General features: G+C 44.7%; 1 protein-coding gene across 8 annotated transcripts in view; it reads left to right on the top strand.

Moving 5' to 3' along the window:
* The window catches only part of SMARCD3 (SWI/SNF related, matrix associated, actin dependent regulator of chromatin, subfamily d, member 3), a 111,232-nt gene that overhangs the window by 47,564 nt on the left and 47,076 nt on the right, over positions 1–16,592 (top strand). For all 8 annotated transcript variants that reach the window (XM_037384199.1, XM_037384198.1, XM_037384197.1 and 5 more), the window contains 2 exons: positions 1,591–1,805; positions 4,939–4,981. In XM_037384199.1, the coding sequence (XP_037240096.1) occupies positions 1,600–1,805; positions 4,939–4,981 (249 nt within the window). In that variant the 5' untranslated portion in view covers positions 1,591–1,599. The remainder of the gene's footprint in view (positions 1–1,590; positions 1,806–4,938; positions 4,982–16,592) is intronic.

The following is a 16,592-nucleotide window of genomic DNA, read 5'->3' as shown; positions in this document are numbered from 1 at the left end:
GTTACAGACCTGCAGGAACCAGACCTGTGCATGGCATTCAGCCTGCGGGCGTGCCAGGGACAGTGGCACAGTGATGCTTTCTGTTCCCTTCCCTGCCTCTTTTGCTTAGTGGCTTTTTTTGACCTCTAGTAAGCAGTGAACTGCTTTTTTTTTTTTTTTCCTGGAAGTATCTGTTTAAACCCCAAGATCTTGCTTCTGTTGGGCAACAGGCAGCCCAGAGCCCGTTGTTTTCCATGGGATGGTTGGATTGTCTTTTCCCATGCAATTCACTACCGTGTGTACTGAAACCCATTTTCATCTTCAGGTGTTAATTCTGTCTCATAAAGCCCTTCTGCAGTTCTTTGAAGCTGGCCTTCATACTTGCCAGGTTGAATAACAGCATTGCCACCAAACTTTCTCACTTCCTTGCTTTTTCTCTCTTTTCCCTTTTTTTTTTTTCTTTTCTTTTTTTCCTTTGTCATCCCTGTCCCCTTCCCATCTCCCTCCAGTTGCTTATGAATATGCTGAAAAGCATAAGTCCCAGCAAAACTCTGCATGTGCCTTACTTTTATTTTCAGAACCAATCACTTTTACCTCATTTCTAGCCTTTAACCAATTATTTAACTGTCATAGATGCCATTGCCTCTTGGTTTCCTTAAGTAGAGGGGTTTGACTTTCAAAAGGCTTTTGTGTATGATTACTCTTACTCATATCCCTGGGTCAAATGTCTACAGAATGTATATGTACTTGTCTGTATTTTCACATATACGTAGACATGTAATAAACATTTTGATAAACCTTAGAATGAAATGAAGCTCTTCTCTCTCTTTTTGGTTGCATTTTACAGGTGGTAATTATTTTACTGATGTTTTTCCTTGAGTACTATAAAATTCTAGGGTTTGGAATTGAGTTTACTGTGTGTGTTGTACAGCATTGTGATTTGACCCACAGTGTCTCTCCAGAGCATGCTGAATCAACATATATGTCAGGACTTTAGAATGCCTACAGGGGCTGCTGACAAACTGCTATGTTCCTTTTTTTATTTTTTATTTTTATTTTAGAGGCTTGACCTTTTCTTAAAGGATTCTTGTCACTTTATGAACTTACACTGCTCTGCGGTGTAGGTGAAGGAGAGGGCTCTTAATGGAAAATGTTTTGTCATAGTGTTCTCATGGTTCACCTTTGCTTGCTACAGTCTCCCTACCGATCAAAGCAGCCTGCTAGTCGGTGGAAAGCTGTAGATGTGAGCCTGCTTGTGGCTTTGATTAGCATGTGCACTGCACCAGTTTGGACTGCATATAGCTGCCATGGAGCTTTTTCTTCAGTCTGAAGGTAGAGCTTTCTGCTGTAAGCTGGCCTGGATAAGTTACTGACCACTGAGTGTTTTCCCAAGCCTAGAATTTTTCATCCCTGTTTCCTGTACATCGCTGAATGCCTCTTTACGATGTCCAGAAAATACCAGAGTTCACATGCTCTGCGTTGCTGCTTAGTGCTTAGTGGGATGGTCAAAATGAGGAACTTGCTGGAGCTAGTGCCTGATTACGTACAAATGTCTTTGCAGCTTAAGAAGCAGGGACCAAACTGGCTCTTCTTTCTGTTTTGCTTCCCTAGCGACCTGGGATGCCATCAGGAGCTCGAATGCCCCATCAGGGGGCTCCCATGGGTCCCCCAGGCCCCCCGTATGTTGGAAGCCCCTCCGTGCGACCTGGGATGCCCCAGACTGTGATGGAAACAACAAGAAAACGCACTGCACCACAGCAGGTCCAGCAACAGCAGGTGCAGCAAGTGCAACAGCAGCAGCAAGCCACTCAGAACCGAACTAGGAGGTGAGTGTTCCAGAAAGAAAGCATGGAAGGTCAGTCTGAGGAAGAAAAATCAGTATCTTTTTAGCCTTAGGTAAGACCTTTAAGATTGAATGAGACAGAAAGAAAGATTTATGTATTGTCAGTTTCTTAAAGCAGGAAAAACATTGGTAAATTTTACTTTGTGAATGGTCTTGAACAAACTGACCTTTACTAATGTCTGGTTTTGCAGTTATAATGCTTTTACCATGCAGGTTTATTGGGCTATAAATCTGGCTGCTATGTTTAGCCTTTAAAGTTAATGAGCAGTTCTCCTCTAATATAGTATATTTTTTGTATTGTTTGCTATCTGTTCTGTGTGGTTTCTCTGATTTCTGACTGGCTAACAAAATGGTTTGTAAATGAGACAAGTGGAAAAAAATTTTGGTCATGTGAATACTTGTACTATGGTCACTCAGGGGAGTGGTCAGAAAACTTGCAATTGTCACAGGGATTCCTACGTATAAAGTAAAAAGAATGGCATAGGAAATAATTTCATAGGGTTAGAGGGATTCTTTTAAAGGAACTTTCTTTTCAAAATGCCCACTTTTTACAGTGCTGAATGCATTCTCTCTTAAATAACAGTTTGCTAATTTCCTTTTGCAACTTATTAGATGTCAGCAGTCTTGAGTTCCAAGTGTGAGCTGGTTCCTGATAAATAGGTAGGGTGCAGTCATCTGGGTTGTCTGCCTTTTGCAAAAATCACTGTAGGTGTGTCTATATAGATTCAGACAGTGTTCTGGTGGTGTCGTTGTATCTAGCTGTAGGTAAAACATGACTCTTTAAGCTCAGTGCTTCAGGAACCCTGCTCTGTCCAGGTTATATGCCTTGGATCAGCAAGCCAGACTGGGGAATTCTTGTGTCTGGAATGCATCTGGAAAGGACATCAATCCTGAGAGTATTAATGCATTATGACTAAATAACATAGAACACAGAAGTAATGTGTGTGAGCGCAGCATGTGAGTACAAGAGGTGCATAGAATCTTGGAGGTCTTGTCCAGCACTAGCCAAAATTACATGTTCCATAGCACCTCCCAGGAGGTACTCCAGGGAACTGCACAAAATAATGCCAAGCCTTCCAATGTACAGGGTAGGTATTACCTGAAAATTTGCCACTGCTGGATAATCAAGGTAAACTTTAGTCATTAACTACCTAGTTTCTAGGGATCACTAAAGAAGAGTGTTTTCTAAAAGTTGATGGTCTAACTTATAGAAGGAAGCAGTTCCCCCTCCCCAGTTCAAAACGTCAGTGCTTCTAGTTTGGAACCCAGCAGTAGTCTCGACTGTAGCGAGTCCAGCTCACACCAGTGCTTCCTGGGTACTCAGGAAAGTTTCTCTGTTTCCTCTGCCATGCCTTCCCTCCAGGTGATGTGTTGAATGTTTTCCCGTTGTTCATTTCCACCCCCCTGTCATTTCCCATTTAAATTTTTCTGGTTTTTGAGGCAAACTTTTCTGGCACCTTGGGTGAAGTTCTGGGAGTAGTTGAATCGTATGTTTTATGGCACAAACGGGCCAAGAAGGCGTAGTCGTCCTTTCTTGGCAGGGTTGGTGGAGGCAAAAATCTCATTTCTGTAATAGACTCTTGGAGAACTAGTTCAGACCCAAGTTGTTGCGGGATTTGGATTTTTGTTACTTGCTCTTTAATTGCAAGCCTTTGGGGCTGTTGCAGGTGCATGCATATCCCATTTCCCTTTGGGAGGGTGGAGCTGGCTCAGGCATTACTTCCAGATTCTGTGAGGTGTTTCAGTGCAGGTTTGATTTAGTGAGCCGTTGGAGGTTCACACCATGTAACGTTCCAGTCCCATTATTCCTATGCTTTTAAAAAGGGACATTGTTCACCTATGAAGTTTGGTGTGACTGTGTGGATGAATTTTCTGCCCCTGAGGAAGGCTGTAGCTTGCACCTCTGGGCACAGAGAGTTCCTCAGGCTTGGTTTATATGACGATGAGGAAGAATCTAAGAATCTGGTATTTCAGGCCTGGCCTATTATTAGCAAATGTGGGAAGGGAATATGTCACATCAATGTGTGTGGAAACAGTTTTTATGTGAACATGGCTGATGACAGACCTTCTCTATGAGAACAGTAAGGAGTGGCATCCTTGTGACCTGGCAGAGTGGCAGCAGGCAGTTTGCTTTCTCCCGTTTGTCTGTCACAGATGGAGTGATTCATCTCCTGCTTAAGATAAATGCCTCATAAATTAGAGAGGTGAAGAATAAGGCCTGAATTCCGTCCTGGCCCTGCTAGGGAAAGCTAGGTGACAGGTGTGGTGGGCACGAATGGTTCTTAGACTCTGAAGAATTCAAAAGACAATGTATATGGCAATCTTCCTGACAATACCATTTCTTAGGCACATATACATTCATGTGTATGTACATGAACACAAGTATGTTTTTAAAAGTGTAGATGTATCAATGGGCTTATGTATGGGTATGGACACACTATGTATATACACTGCAGGCGCACATGTATCTTCCCACATGTGCATTCATAGAGGTGAGCAAATACAGAACTGTAAACCCGCTTACCTTTGTATATCACTCATGCAAATATGTTACAGTAAAACAAGTGTATATATGTAGGGAAGGGTGCATATATATGTATGTATTTCATACATCGAATGAACTACACCTATATATGTGTGTTTCATCAGCACTCAATTTTGGGCACAAATGAATGAATGAATGCACCTCATCTGCTTGAACAAGTTCATGTCCTATTTACAGGCAGTCAACCACTTACACATGCACATGCACAGGTATACCCGTGCACACTTTGACATGTGCACGCTGTGCTCTTACACATTTTTTCTGTATCTTCAGAGAGCATGTGCACTTGCACGTATTGCTACCCTGCACCGCAGAAGATGCTGTGATCAAAGAACTTGCACACTTCTTTCCAAGATGCATAACAGACAGCACTGATTTGTTCTTAACTACCTACCTCCCCAGGCTGGTGAGAGAAGGGGTCCTAGGTCCTGGGCATGAGTTAGACCCTTTTGCTGATGCATGCACAGCTGTGCACCAGCATGTGGAGATGTCAGGATAATTTAGCAGGTGGCCTCGTTACTCCTAGATCTGTCACCATGGTAACGTGTTTTTTTCTTTAAAAAATGTACAGTGCCAAGAGGAGGAAGATGGCTGACAAAATTCTCCCTCAGAGGGTGAGTCGCTTTCATTTCCTATTCCCTTCACAATCAGTTCAGCATCTTAGTGTAATTAAAGGGATTTTAGAAAACACTTTCACTTTTTGTTTAAAAATCTAATTAAAAAGTAAGTAGGCAGTGGGTGAAAGTCTAGAGAGCAAGGCTGGGGCTGGGGCTGGGGGCTGGGAGCGTGGCGTGCAGCCCGGCCTGTGCTGTCCTCGTGCACTGGGTTAGCCGAGCCAGCACTGCCACTTGCTGGATGGATGGACGGTGGTGCTGGGCTGCAAAGTACGCGACTTGACGCTGGGGCCCTCTGGGTCTTAAGGATGTTTTTGATCAATTTTCGAGGCTGGCCAAAAGCTGGCTCAGAGCGCGGCTGTGCCTGTGGGAGATGGGCTCGATCCCCGGTCTCTCTGGCCTGGCAGAGCTGCCAGGTTCTCCTGTCTGTGGTCATGTCCCAGTAGGGCTGAAGCGAACCTGCATAAACAGCAAAGTTCAAGGGGCCTGCATTGACTGTAGAGTTATTAATTCTCTTATCCTTGGGGATATGTCTAGCTTTTAGTGTCTGCCTGTGCTTGATCCTCAATACTTAAATCTTCTGCTTCCTTCCTGAACATCCGAATGCCTCTCTGCTCCCCTTCTCTTCCATTATTGCCAGACTTTTTCCTTCCTGTGCCGTCTTCAGTGCAGGTGCCCCAGAACCTGCTGTGTCCTGAAAGGCAAGCTTCCTTACACATCCTCGGCATGTCTTAGTCCCGGTTTCTTTGGCTTCTGGTGCTTTTTCTGGGCTCAGGATCCCTGTGGCAGGTGTGTAGATCTCCATGTCCTTTTCAAGTCTACCCCTCTGCTGCTAGAGTAAGCCCAAACTTTCCGGCAGCCTCCAGATTCTCTTCTTCAACATTCCACAGGTACCTAGTGCTAGCTGCCTGAGGAGGCAAGCTCACTTTGGTACTCCTGATGCCATATTATCACTTGTTTTCTTGTAATTCATACCACCCTCTGGAAGCACAACCTTTCACAGGTCAGCCATTAGTTCTCTCATGCTTCTGTCTTGACAGGACGAAGCTATCATCACATCCAGCCCTTTGAATTACTTGTGGCCTCCACAGTCGTTGTGTTAAAGCCTCATTCCTGCTCTGCTCAGTCTGGGCTTTCCTAGAATGAAAGCTATGTTTCTTGTGCTGTCAGTTCTGTCTGTCCCACACAAATTGTTTTCATTATTATACATCCTGTATGGTGAGGCTGTCACTTTTAAATATATATCTATTTCAGGGCTTTTTTTTTTTTTTTTGGTGTCTGATGCCTTTATAAGCTAAAAAGGTCACAGAACAGAGGTAACCAAGTGTTTTTGGCAACAGAAGACTTGTGCCTCTGTTTATCAAATCTGTGATTATTCTTTAATAGGTAGCCTTATTTAGGTATGTCAAAAACCTATACAGATGTGAACTCCTTCAGAACCGTGCTGTCCCCAAGTCTTCTTGCCTTTCAGTATCTTTCTTGCTGTCAGCCAATAATTTTAACTGATGGAGTGATAAAGCAACACAAATTGCTCGAGTTCTGTCTGCAATAGAGTTTTTATCAGTGCAGCTGGAGTGGAGTGCTGGTATTGATGGTGTGACGTTGTGTCTGGCTGCAGCCAGTGTATCAGAACCTCCTTATGCTCGCCATTCGTTGTATGGGGAGATGCTGTGTGCATCAGTGTCCTGTCAAGCAAAAGATTTGCACTGGTGGCTGTGGAATGGAATGCATGTGAAACATAGGGTAAAAATTCCAGCTTTCTGGAGCTACTTCTGGAGTATTTTCCAGCCAATCAACATCTGTTACCCACAGACTTTTTTTACAGAATCTTGCTTGTGTTTTCGGGGAACTGTGAAGGGGAGAGGGGAAGATATTTAATACCTTTTATTCTTGACAACCATCTTGTGTAATAGTGGAAGAGGAGGTGGGTTCTCAGTGTTACTTGCTGTGATAGGCAGCTGGCAGAGATAACCTGCTGTTGGACTTCTGGGCTCTGATCAAGGCTGTGCTATAGTGCTGGAGCGTATTGCTGGTTGTTAGGGTTGCTCAGCTGCTATGCTTCAGCTGTTTGAAAAGGATTTAATTTTGCATGGATATAATCATATGAGAAGGTTCAACCTAGCAAACTACTTCATGTAGGAGGATAGAATTATGGAACTGCATGGGACCTCCTGTCTGGTTCCCTCTGTCATGGAAGCCATGACACAATTGCTGTCTCAGGACTAGTTAGGCTCCTTACTTTTAGATCTGGCAGTGGGTTTTGGGGTTTTTTTGGTTGTGGTTGGGTTTTTTTTTTTCCTTTTTTGCTAGGCTTGGCAAGGCAAGTGCTTTTAGTTTGCCAGGTAAGAGGGGCTCCCCACAATTCCAATCATCACAGTCCTTCATTACATCTATTCCAGGTTAAATTCACCTATTTCAAACCTCTTTGCATGTACCTCTCAGGAGACCAGAACTATGCATATTATTACAGATTACCAGTATCACAAGTGCTTGGATGCCACTAATGCATTTTTATCTCTACTGGAAATATCTAGTGATGCATATTGGGATCACATTTTATTTTTTATGGCCTTACCACATTGATACAGTATATGGTCATTCTGTGACTGACTGATAAAAGTATTTCTGATTTCTGTTGTTTTAACTGATGAATGCTCACATTAGAGCAGGAATTCTGGATATAGACTGTGTGTAATGCTGTTTCATCCTGTTTCTATTACACTGTTCTTAGCTTCCTTTCATTCTCTGTACTATCCTCTGCCTTGTATTGACAGTGCCGCCCAAATCTGTCATTCTTAAGTTTTGTTAGCATACTTGTCCTTTTTGCACTGGATCTGTTAATGAAAATATCCAAATAAAATCAGCTTCAAAAATGGTCCATGACATACTTCCCACTTAATACTTTTTTTTCTGTGCCCATTCTTTACCACATATTGTTCTTGTTCTAACCCCTATTTTTCAGTCTTAAGTAGTGGTTCCCTTTATGACTGTATGTCAGATGCTTTACTTAAATGCAAGTTGATTGCATCTACTGCATATCTTTTGTCTGAAATGCAGTTTTAATGAAAAGAAAGACTTGGTTAAGCCCAGACTGACATACTGTAGCGTAACAAGGCTTAGCATTTTTTGTAGCATATTCACCATTAACTCTAGTTCTGTGCAGCAGGCTATATCCCGCCCTATTTTCCTTGCCTCTGGATCCTTCCCTTGTTATCAGGTCACTGAAACCCTCACTGAGTTTCGGAAAAGTTCATAGGCATCTTCATTCATAGCCGGGGACCTAGATCTCTGGAGCTGATGTGGCCTTTGTGGCCCAAGTCTAGCAGTTGTGCCTCAATTTTGACCTCAGGCTACAAACTGTCTGTAGAGAAACACGACTGCACATCACATTGCACCTCTTCTTTCTCCAGGCCTTGTCTCCTCATTACTTCGGGACAGTGTCTTATTTTCTGTTAGTTCTGAGTCATTACATTTTTTCCCAGGCACCGTGACTGTGATTCACTGTACTGTTTCTTCAGCTTCCTTGCCTACCCATTCTGATGCAAGAACCTCAGCTGAAAATCGTTCTGACTCCATAGCTGTGTCTGTCTCTGCTTTTCCTCATTTAACTTGCTGAGTGGAGTGCAACTCTGAAACAGCAAGCTGCTTCTCCTTCAATGGCATGCTTGTCTCTTGGTACTGACTGCTGTTCCAAACTCTCTGGGTCCCAAATTCCTGCGACGACTTTCTGTCTAGCTGTGCTCATAGGTTTTTGTACAGCTGCCCTCTGCTTTTCATCCTCTCTACTTCATTCTCCTTTACACAAGTATTCAGCCAGCTCCTGCTGCTGTTCACTGACTACCATATGGGATTCTCTGGACAGATCCCATACCATAATAGCTGTCCTCTTGTTGTTTGGTCAGTGTATGGCTGTTGTCCACCTTTCTCCATCTGAGCCAGCTGGAGGTGAGGAACACCTGGATCTGCTATTCACTCATAAGAAAGAAATGGTTAGGGATGTGATAATCAGTGGCAGCCTTGGATGTAGCAACTGTGGAATAATGAATTTGAGATCTTGAAAGGAATGAAGAAGGAGAGTAGCAAAGCACAGACCCTGGACTTCAGACAAGCAGAGTTTGGCTTATTCAGGGAAGTGGTAGGTGTGATCCCATGGGAAGCAGCTCTGAAGGGCAAAGTGGCTCAGGGAAGCTGGCAGGTCTTTAAGGACTCTCCAAGAACAAGAGCAGTCTGTCTTGATATGCAGGAAAATTAGTGGACTTATGAAGAACCCAGCATAACTAAGCAGTGAACTCACACTTGTTGGAGGTCCCAACATCAGAAGGCAGCGTACAAGAGGTGGAAGCAGGGACAGGCTACGATGGAGGAATTTAGAAATAATGTCTGGGCATATAAGGAATACTATCAGGAAAGTCAAAACTCAGCTGGAATTGAGATTTCCAAGGGGCATCAAGGGCAACAAGAAAAGCTTCTGCTGTTACATTAATAATGAAAGGCTGACCAAGGAAAATGTGTGCCTGATGCTGAGTGGGTGGAGTGATACAGTGATGATGGAGACAGATAAGCCTGAAGTACTCAAAGCCTTCTTTGTCTTGGTCTGTACTAATGATGTCTCCCATGCCTCTGTGATCAGTGAACACGTTCAAAAGGGACAGCCAGCAATGGACAGGGATTGAACCAGGGATTACTTGAGAAAACTGGACCCATACAACTCCATGGTACCCAACAGAGTGCATCTGAGGGTGCTGAGGGAACTGGCCAATATCCTTGCAAGGCCACTCTCTATTGCCTTTGAAATGCCATAAAAATTGGGGTAGGTTCCTGGTGACTAGCAAAAGTTAATTGTTGCACCCATCTTCACAAAAGGCCAAAAGAACAGTCCAGGGAACTGCAGCCAGTGAGCTCCGCTTTGGCCCCTGGGAAAGTCACAGAGCATGTGCTCTTTGGAACGCGTTTCTGGACATGTGAAGGACAAGAAGGTAATAGGCAACAGCGAGCATGGATTTACCAAGGGTAAATCATGCTTGACCAACCTGATTGCCTCTGATAAAATGACTGGATCTGTGAGCAAGAGATAGCAGTGGATATAATTTACCTTGGTTTTAGCAAAGTTTTCAACGTTGTCTCCCATAATAGTTTTCAATTCAAGTTGGGACATTTTGATCTAGATAGACGGACAGTCATCTGTTTGGGTGATTGAGCTTAGAAGGTAGTGGCTAATCGGTTGCACTCTACTGGGAAGACAGCAACAAGCAGAGTATTGCAGGGGTCTGTCCTGGCAGCCATTCAGTTTAGCGTCTGTATCTATGACCTGGAGGAGGCAGTGGAGTGCTTGCTTATGAAATTTGCAGATGACACCAAATCACAAAGCGGGGTGGGGGGAACTGGTCGATATGCTTGTGGGACAGGCTGGAGGAATGGACTGACAGGAACTTTATGATATTCAACAAGGTCAAATGCAAGAGACTGAGGGACTTGATTACCCCTTTTTGCTCATACTCATTAGCTCACAGCTAGAGCACTGTGTCCAGTTTTGGGACCTCCAATTCAAGAGAAAACATGAGTAAACTGGACTGCGTTCAGCAGGGAGTTGTCAGGTTGGTCAGAGGGAGAGACTGTGTGAGCTGTCCTTGTTCATCCTGGAGGAAGGATGACTCTGAGGGGACCTAACAGCAGCTAGCCAGCTACTGAGAGAGGATGGTCAAGAAGATGGAGCCAGGCTTTCCTGTGGAGCATGGCAGGAGAATGAGAGCCAGTGAGCATAAAGTGAAACATAGAGGAGCTGGCTATATGTAAGAAGAAACTTTTTCACAAGAGGACAGTCAAGCATTGGAACCCTGAGAGGCTGCAGGTTCTCCACCCTTGGAAGTTTTCAAACCGCAACATAACCTCATCGTTGACTCTACTTTGAGCAGGAAGCTGGACTAGAGACCTCCCAGCATCCCTTCAAGCTGGTACCTGTGATCCAGCTTCCGCTCCATAGAGCATCTCTACCAGAAGTCTGCAGAATTATTACTTTCATATACCATCTGACTCCCTGCTCTGGAGTCAATGCTTTTCCATTCTGATTGACTTCGTGGTCACCTCTCCAGTTTTGGACAGTATGCCTTGAAGGTTTGGTTGGGTCATAGATGCTGCCCGGCCACTGAACATAAAGGAGCTACTGATTTGCTTTTACTAGAACTTTGAGAATAACTCATAAGGGCTCCTCCCAATCCTAATTCATAAATGTGACCTATACCCTTCTTCCAAGTAATTAAACAATCAAATATTAATAGTGTATAGCTTAGGCGCTTATATGTATTGCTTCTATCTGCCCACATTAGTCTATGCTCAGAACTGATTACCATGAGTGAGTGGTGAAAGACTTGCTTAGCTGTTACTTGTAGTGTTGCAGGATCTTTGCATTTTTGAATGGTGTCTGTATGTATGAAACTCAGAATGGTGCAGGCTTTAATTGCTTTTGCTATGTTGCTAGACTGTGTTACTGGCTCTGTGGTAGCCAGTCAGAAATCATTCCTGAAACACTATCTCTTCGGGATCAAAACTTGCAAGATGGCACAGGGTTAGAATTTCTAAGGAGTGTCAGCCCTTAGCTATCCTGCTTTGACCACCACAGAAGCCTCAGTGGTAGAGACACTGTGGCCAATAAGCTATAGGCTAAAGTTTCTTAGCAGGGGAACTGTCCAGTAGCTGCTAAGTCAGACTTCAGTCATTCTCACTTGTAATGTAAAAATGCTGGCTTCTCAACACTATTTGCGAAATATCTAGGTTGTATGCAACTGCTGTGGGTAGTAAAAAAATTGGCTCAGTATCTAATTGAGCTTGTCAGATGTGGGGGAGCAGGAGGTCTTGGCTTTTGTTGCCTCTCTCAAAAATGGAAATTACAGGCCAGCCTAATTCAAAGGAAGTTGCCCAACCTCTGTTTTTTAAGGATCTGATGATTTATTTTTTTTTTAAAGCAAATTATTGAGACTGGGGTTTTTTTGTCCTGCTCAGGTAGTGAAGAATGCAGCTCCAATTGTTATTTCCTACCTGAAATGGATCAAACTCTATTTATTATTTTTTGTCTGAGGCCTTTAATGATAGCCACCTTTCACCTGGAAAAAAAAAATCAGTGTGAAGGGCACACTAGTTTGTATCTGATTTGTTTTGTTTGTTTTTACTTTCTTTAGTTTAAACTAAAATTAAGTTATGCAGGTAATGGCATGGTGGCTGTCTGCTACAGACAACCTGCCTAATCCAGAAGGAGACAAAGCCTTTCCAGGCATCTAGAGGAAGCCTCGTGGCTGCAGGCCCTGGTGCTCATGGGGGAGGCTTCAACTACCCTGACATCCGCTGTGGGGGCAGGAGCACTGGCCACAGCCACTGCAGGAGATTCCTGGATTGGACTGATGACAGGTTCTTGACATGGGTGATGGACAAGCCAGCAAGGGGAGGTGCTCTGCTGTCCTGTTACTCACAAAGAAGGAAGAACTGGTTGGGGATGTGAAGGTTCAGGGCAGCCCTGGCTGCAGCACCCATGAGGAGGCAGAGTTTGCAGTCCCGAGAGAAGCAAGCAAGGCCTGGGCTTCCAGAGGGGAGGTTTGGGCTTGTTCAGGGATCTGCCTGGAAGGATCCTACAGGACAGCGGGGATCCCCGGGGGACAAAGGGGCTCAGGGAGGTTGGCTGAACTCCAAGGACAACCTCTCCAAAGCAAAGGGGAATGACCGGATCAATGCACGGAAAGCTGGGTGGGCCTGGCAGGAGGCCGGCAGGGTCAAGCAGTGAATTCCTGACTGGCCTCAAGGCAAGGAGGGAGCACAGGGAGGCGTGAGCAGAGTGGTCAGCTAGCGGGAGCAGCGTAGCGGTGCCCGAGCACACAGGTGAGAAATTAGGGAGGTCTGAGCTCAGCTGGGATTGAACCTAGGGATGCATGTGCCGGGCAATGGGAAAGCTGCCTGCAAGCAGCCCAGCAGCAGAAGGCACGCAGAGGAAAAGCCAGGCCAGGGTCTGGTTCTGCCGCTCGTGTCAAAAGCCAGGGAGGAGGCTGAGGTACTGGGCGCTGTCCTCACCCCGTTTCTGCCAGCAAGCCCGTCTGCGGGCCACCTGGGCGCCTCTGCCAGTGCCCGAGGCAGGGGAGCATGGCTGTGCAGGGGCCTGCCAGGCTGCGGCAGCTCAGCCCTATGAAGCTCAGCAAAGGCAAATACCAAGCGCTGCTGCTGGGCAGAGCGGCGCTGTGTGGCAGGACCAGCGGGTGTCAGGTGGCGGAGGCAGTTTGGCAGGAGAGGACCCGGGGGCCCTCATGGACAGCAAAGGGAGGGCGGGCTGCAAGGTGAGCCAGCTGCAGAAGGGGCTGCTAGCACAAGCACTGCTGTCGAGTCCACGAAGGAGGCTGTTCCTGGCCACGCTGCACTGGTGAACGTGCACCTGGACTTGTGGGCACCGGCCACCCAGAGGTGACGCTCAGCAGAAGGGCCGGAGAGGACAGCCAGGACATGGCAGGGCTGGAGCACACGCCTGCTTGGAGAAGCTGCAGGAGCTGGGTTTGTTCAGCCTTGAGAAGAGGAAAGGGAGGTCTTTCTGGGGAGTGCAACCGCCCCGTGGGGCAGCGAGGGAAGGACGGAGCCGGCCTCCCCTTGGAGGTGCACAGCAGCAGCGTGGGAGGGCAACACGAGCTCGCTGCGATGTGGGCAACCAACTTGGTATAAGGAGCCATTTTGCTTGTTTGGTTGGTTGGCTTTAAAACCATGATGGTACCAAAACATTGGAACAGGCTGCCAGAAAGTGCTGTGCAACATACACCCCTGGTTGGAGGTATTCAGAACCCAAACTGGACAAGGTCCTGAGCAACCTTATGTAATCTGAACCTGTCTGGTGCCACAGCTGGTCTGCACGACTTCCAAGGGTTCTTCTGATCTACATTACTTTCTGGTTACCGGGGCTTAAACAATTGTCTACCCAAGTCGTGGTTTTGCCTGATACTCAGTGAATCCTTTGTGTGTCTGACAACTATTCATCAACATAACCCCAGAAGTTCAAATGGACTGTTCCCAGAATGTCATCAGCTTTGGTGTTTGTCTTGTGTCAGAAGCAAATGTGGTAGGTGCTTCTGATATGCCCTGACTAGCAAAGGATTACTGATTGCCTGAATGCTGAAGGCTTGTGGAGATCAAGGAAGGCTGAGCTGTGTATAGATTTTTTTGTAGCCAGTAGTGTAGAGGAATTATAGAGGAATGAAGGCAGGTTAATTAAAACTGATAATTAGAGCTGTGGGCTGGCTTCAGGGGCGGTGGGTTGGTTGATGTGGATAAGGTGCAGCTGTGGCTGGTTCCTGCTGAGTAGTTAAATAGCTGTAAGGACTGAAGGAAGAGGAGCATTGGATGAAGAGAGACCTGGAAGAAGCAGAGGGAGGAGAGAGAGTGTCCTGGAGGTAGGAGAGTCAAGGAGAAGGATGTAGCAGAGGCAAGAAGCAGAGGGACTGGCCTGAAGAGGATGAAGAAACAGCATGGACAGTAGATGAACCTTTGAAACCTTGTGGGGTACTGGTGGCTGTGCCAGGGCAAGGTGTGGGAACTACTTATTGAAGTTAACCTGGTATGTGATGGTAGAAGACTTGTTGCAGCCAGTTAGTTTTGATAGTGCTGTGACAAGTAGTACTCCTATCAGGGCTCCACTTGAAGAGCCTCAAATTCTTTCATAATTTAGTATCTTATGATATTAAGTTTATGGTAGAACGGGTTATACTCTGTCGCGGGGAAGACTTTATACACACAGTCATGCTATCTGTATGTGGCTGGCAGAGATATATTTTTTACTTTTCCTGGTGTCCACACTTCACCTAGGGATGCTAATGAAAACCTGAAGAAACCCTATAGAAAACTGTCTATGCCGAAAATGCACTTCCCAAATCCTATGTTTTCTGATGGCAGAAGTCACAGAAATTATTATTCTAACTTTTTTTTTGAGGGAGAGGAATCAAGCGCTAGCCTGTTTGTAATAGGAGGATATTGGAGGCCTATGTTGTGTTAAGAGCATGGGAAATTGCTTTGTTCCTTGCAGAAGTGGGAAATCTCACATCTCTTTCTCCTTATGTGTCTGATCTCTGATGTGGCAGTGAGTGCAACTCAAGAAAGCCTCTATGTCCAGTTTAAGCTCAGGTTTTCCATCACTGACCTGATTCCCTCCCTCCCCCCGACCCCCCCACCCCATCATTTCCTGTATTTTGTCTGTTCTTTATGGTCTACGCACTTGTATATCACCTCCTAACAGTTGTATTGAGAGTTCTATTTGATTTTACTAGAGTGGCAAGACTTCTCATGGAAGACCTTGAAAAGAAAGAGCACTCAGTTGATCTTCTTCTGGGAGAAAAAAAAAATACTAATTTATTTTTAGTGTTATACAACTAGACAATCTGAAGTCCGACATTATCATGAGAACTTACTGCTACTTTGTTTTGGTTTTGTTGTTTGTTTTTTTTATTTATTTTTTTTATTTCTACCAGACAGGCCTAAGGATTTACTTGTAAGTAGGAGCTTATGTATATAAAATCACTAGTGATGAAATAGTCCCTGCAGTCATTGTTAATTTTTTTCAATGTTTGGCTACACTCACTCCTTATTTTGACCTGTTTCTAATCTGAACTTAAACCAATTTCAAGTTTGTTGTGTTGTCACATTGACAGGCAGAGAAACTTTTTTTTCTTTTTGTGTAGGTAAATACAAACCCATAAGTGAAGCTAAATTAATTGGCTCCATGGAACCTTGTATTGTAGAGGATGTTTTCTTGTCTGCTAATCATCTCAATAGCTTTTCTGAGAATTTTCTTGAGTTTGTCAATAGAGTTCTTAATTTGTGACCCTGGTGTTCTTTTAGTGATTAGGAGATTGCCAAGCATGGCATTAATTGTAAAATCCCTAGTCTTGCTCCATGTCTTCCTGCTGATGTATCTAAGAAATGCACAGGACTCCTAGGCTACAGTAGTGTTGTGTGCTATTGCTTCCTCCCATACAATTTCCTAAATCCTTTTAAAATTTCTCTGGGAAACAGAGAGTTGCTGTGCTGTAAGTATGTCTTATGTTCTTTGGCTCTAGCTTTTTAATTGTACAAATACCTTTAATAATTTGTACTGTTTTCTTTCTCACAGTTCACCATGGTGTGGACCCATATCCCTGTCCTCTCCTTTTTTCTGATTTCCCCATCCTGTGTCACTTGTAGATTCAGTTCCTTATGTTCAGGTTAAATCATAAAAGCCCCAGAACCATTCCTCTTCTTTATACCTTGCGTCTTTGTCTGTTACTGTTCATGCAGATGACTTCATTAACTTACCCACAGTGAGTTTTGGTCACTTCTGTCAGTAGCCTTAGCCTCATTAGTACCCACCAGTACAGATACATTGCTTGCTTTATGTGCATCCCATTGTGTGTGTTTGGTATATTGCAACTCATCTGCCACCATGCAGCTCAGTCAGCAAACTCAGAAAAAGCCTTTTCTGAAGTGTCTTGCAGACTTTTCAGGTTGTGATTAACTAAAAATTTTACAGCTTTTAGTGCATTTATGTTTCTTTTGTCCTCTTCTTGATCATTTAAATAAAAATGCCAAGTCAAAGTTGTTGAAAGATGTAAGGTTTCATGTA

The sequence above is a fragment of the Falco rusticolus genome, chromosome 4, assembly GCF_015220075.1.
Source record: "Falco rusticolus isolate bFalRus1 chromosome 4, bFalRus1.pri, whole genome shotgun sequence".
Lineage (NCBI taxonomy): Eukaryota > Metazoa > Chordata > Aves > Falconiformes > Falconidae > Falco > Falco rusticolus.
The sequence above is the reverse complement of the archived record's forward strand: the minus strand, read 5'-3'. Positions and strand labels throughout refer to the sequence as shown.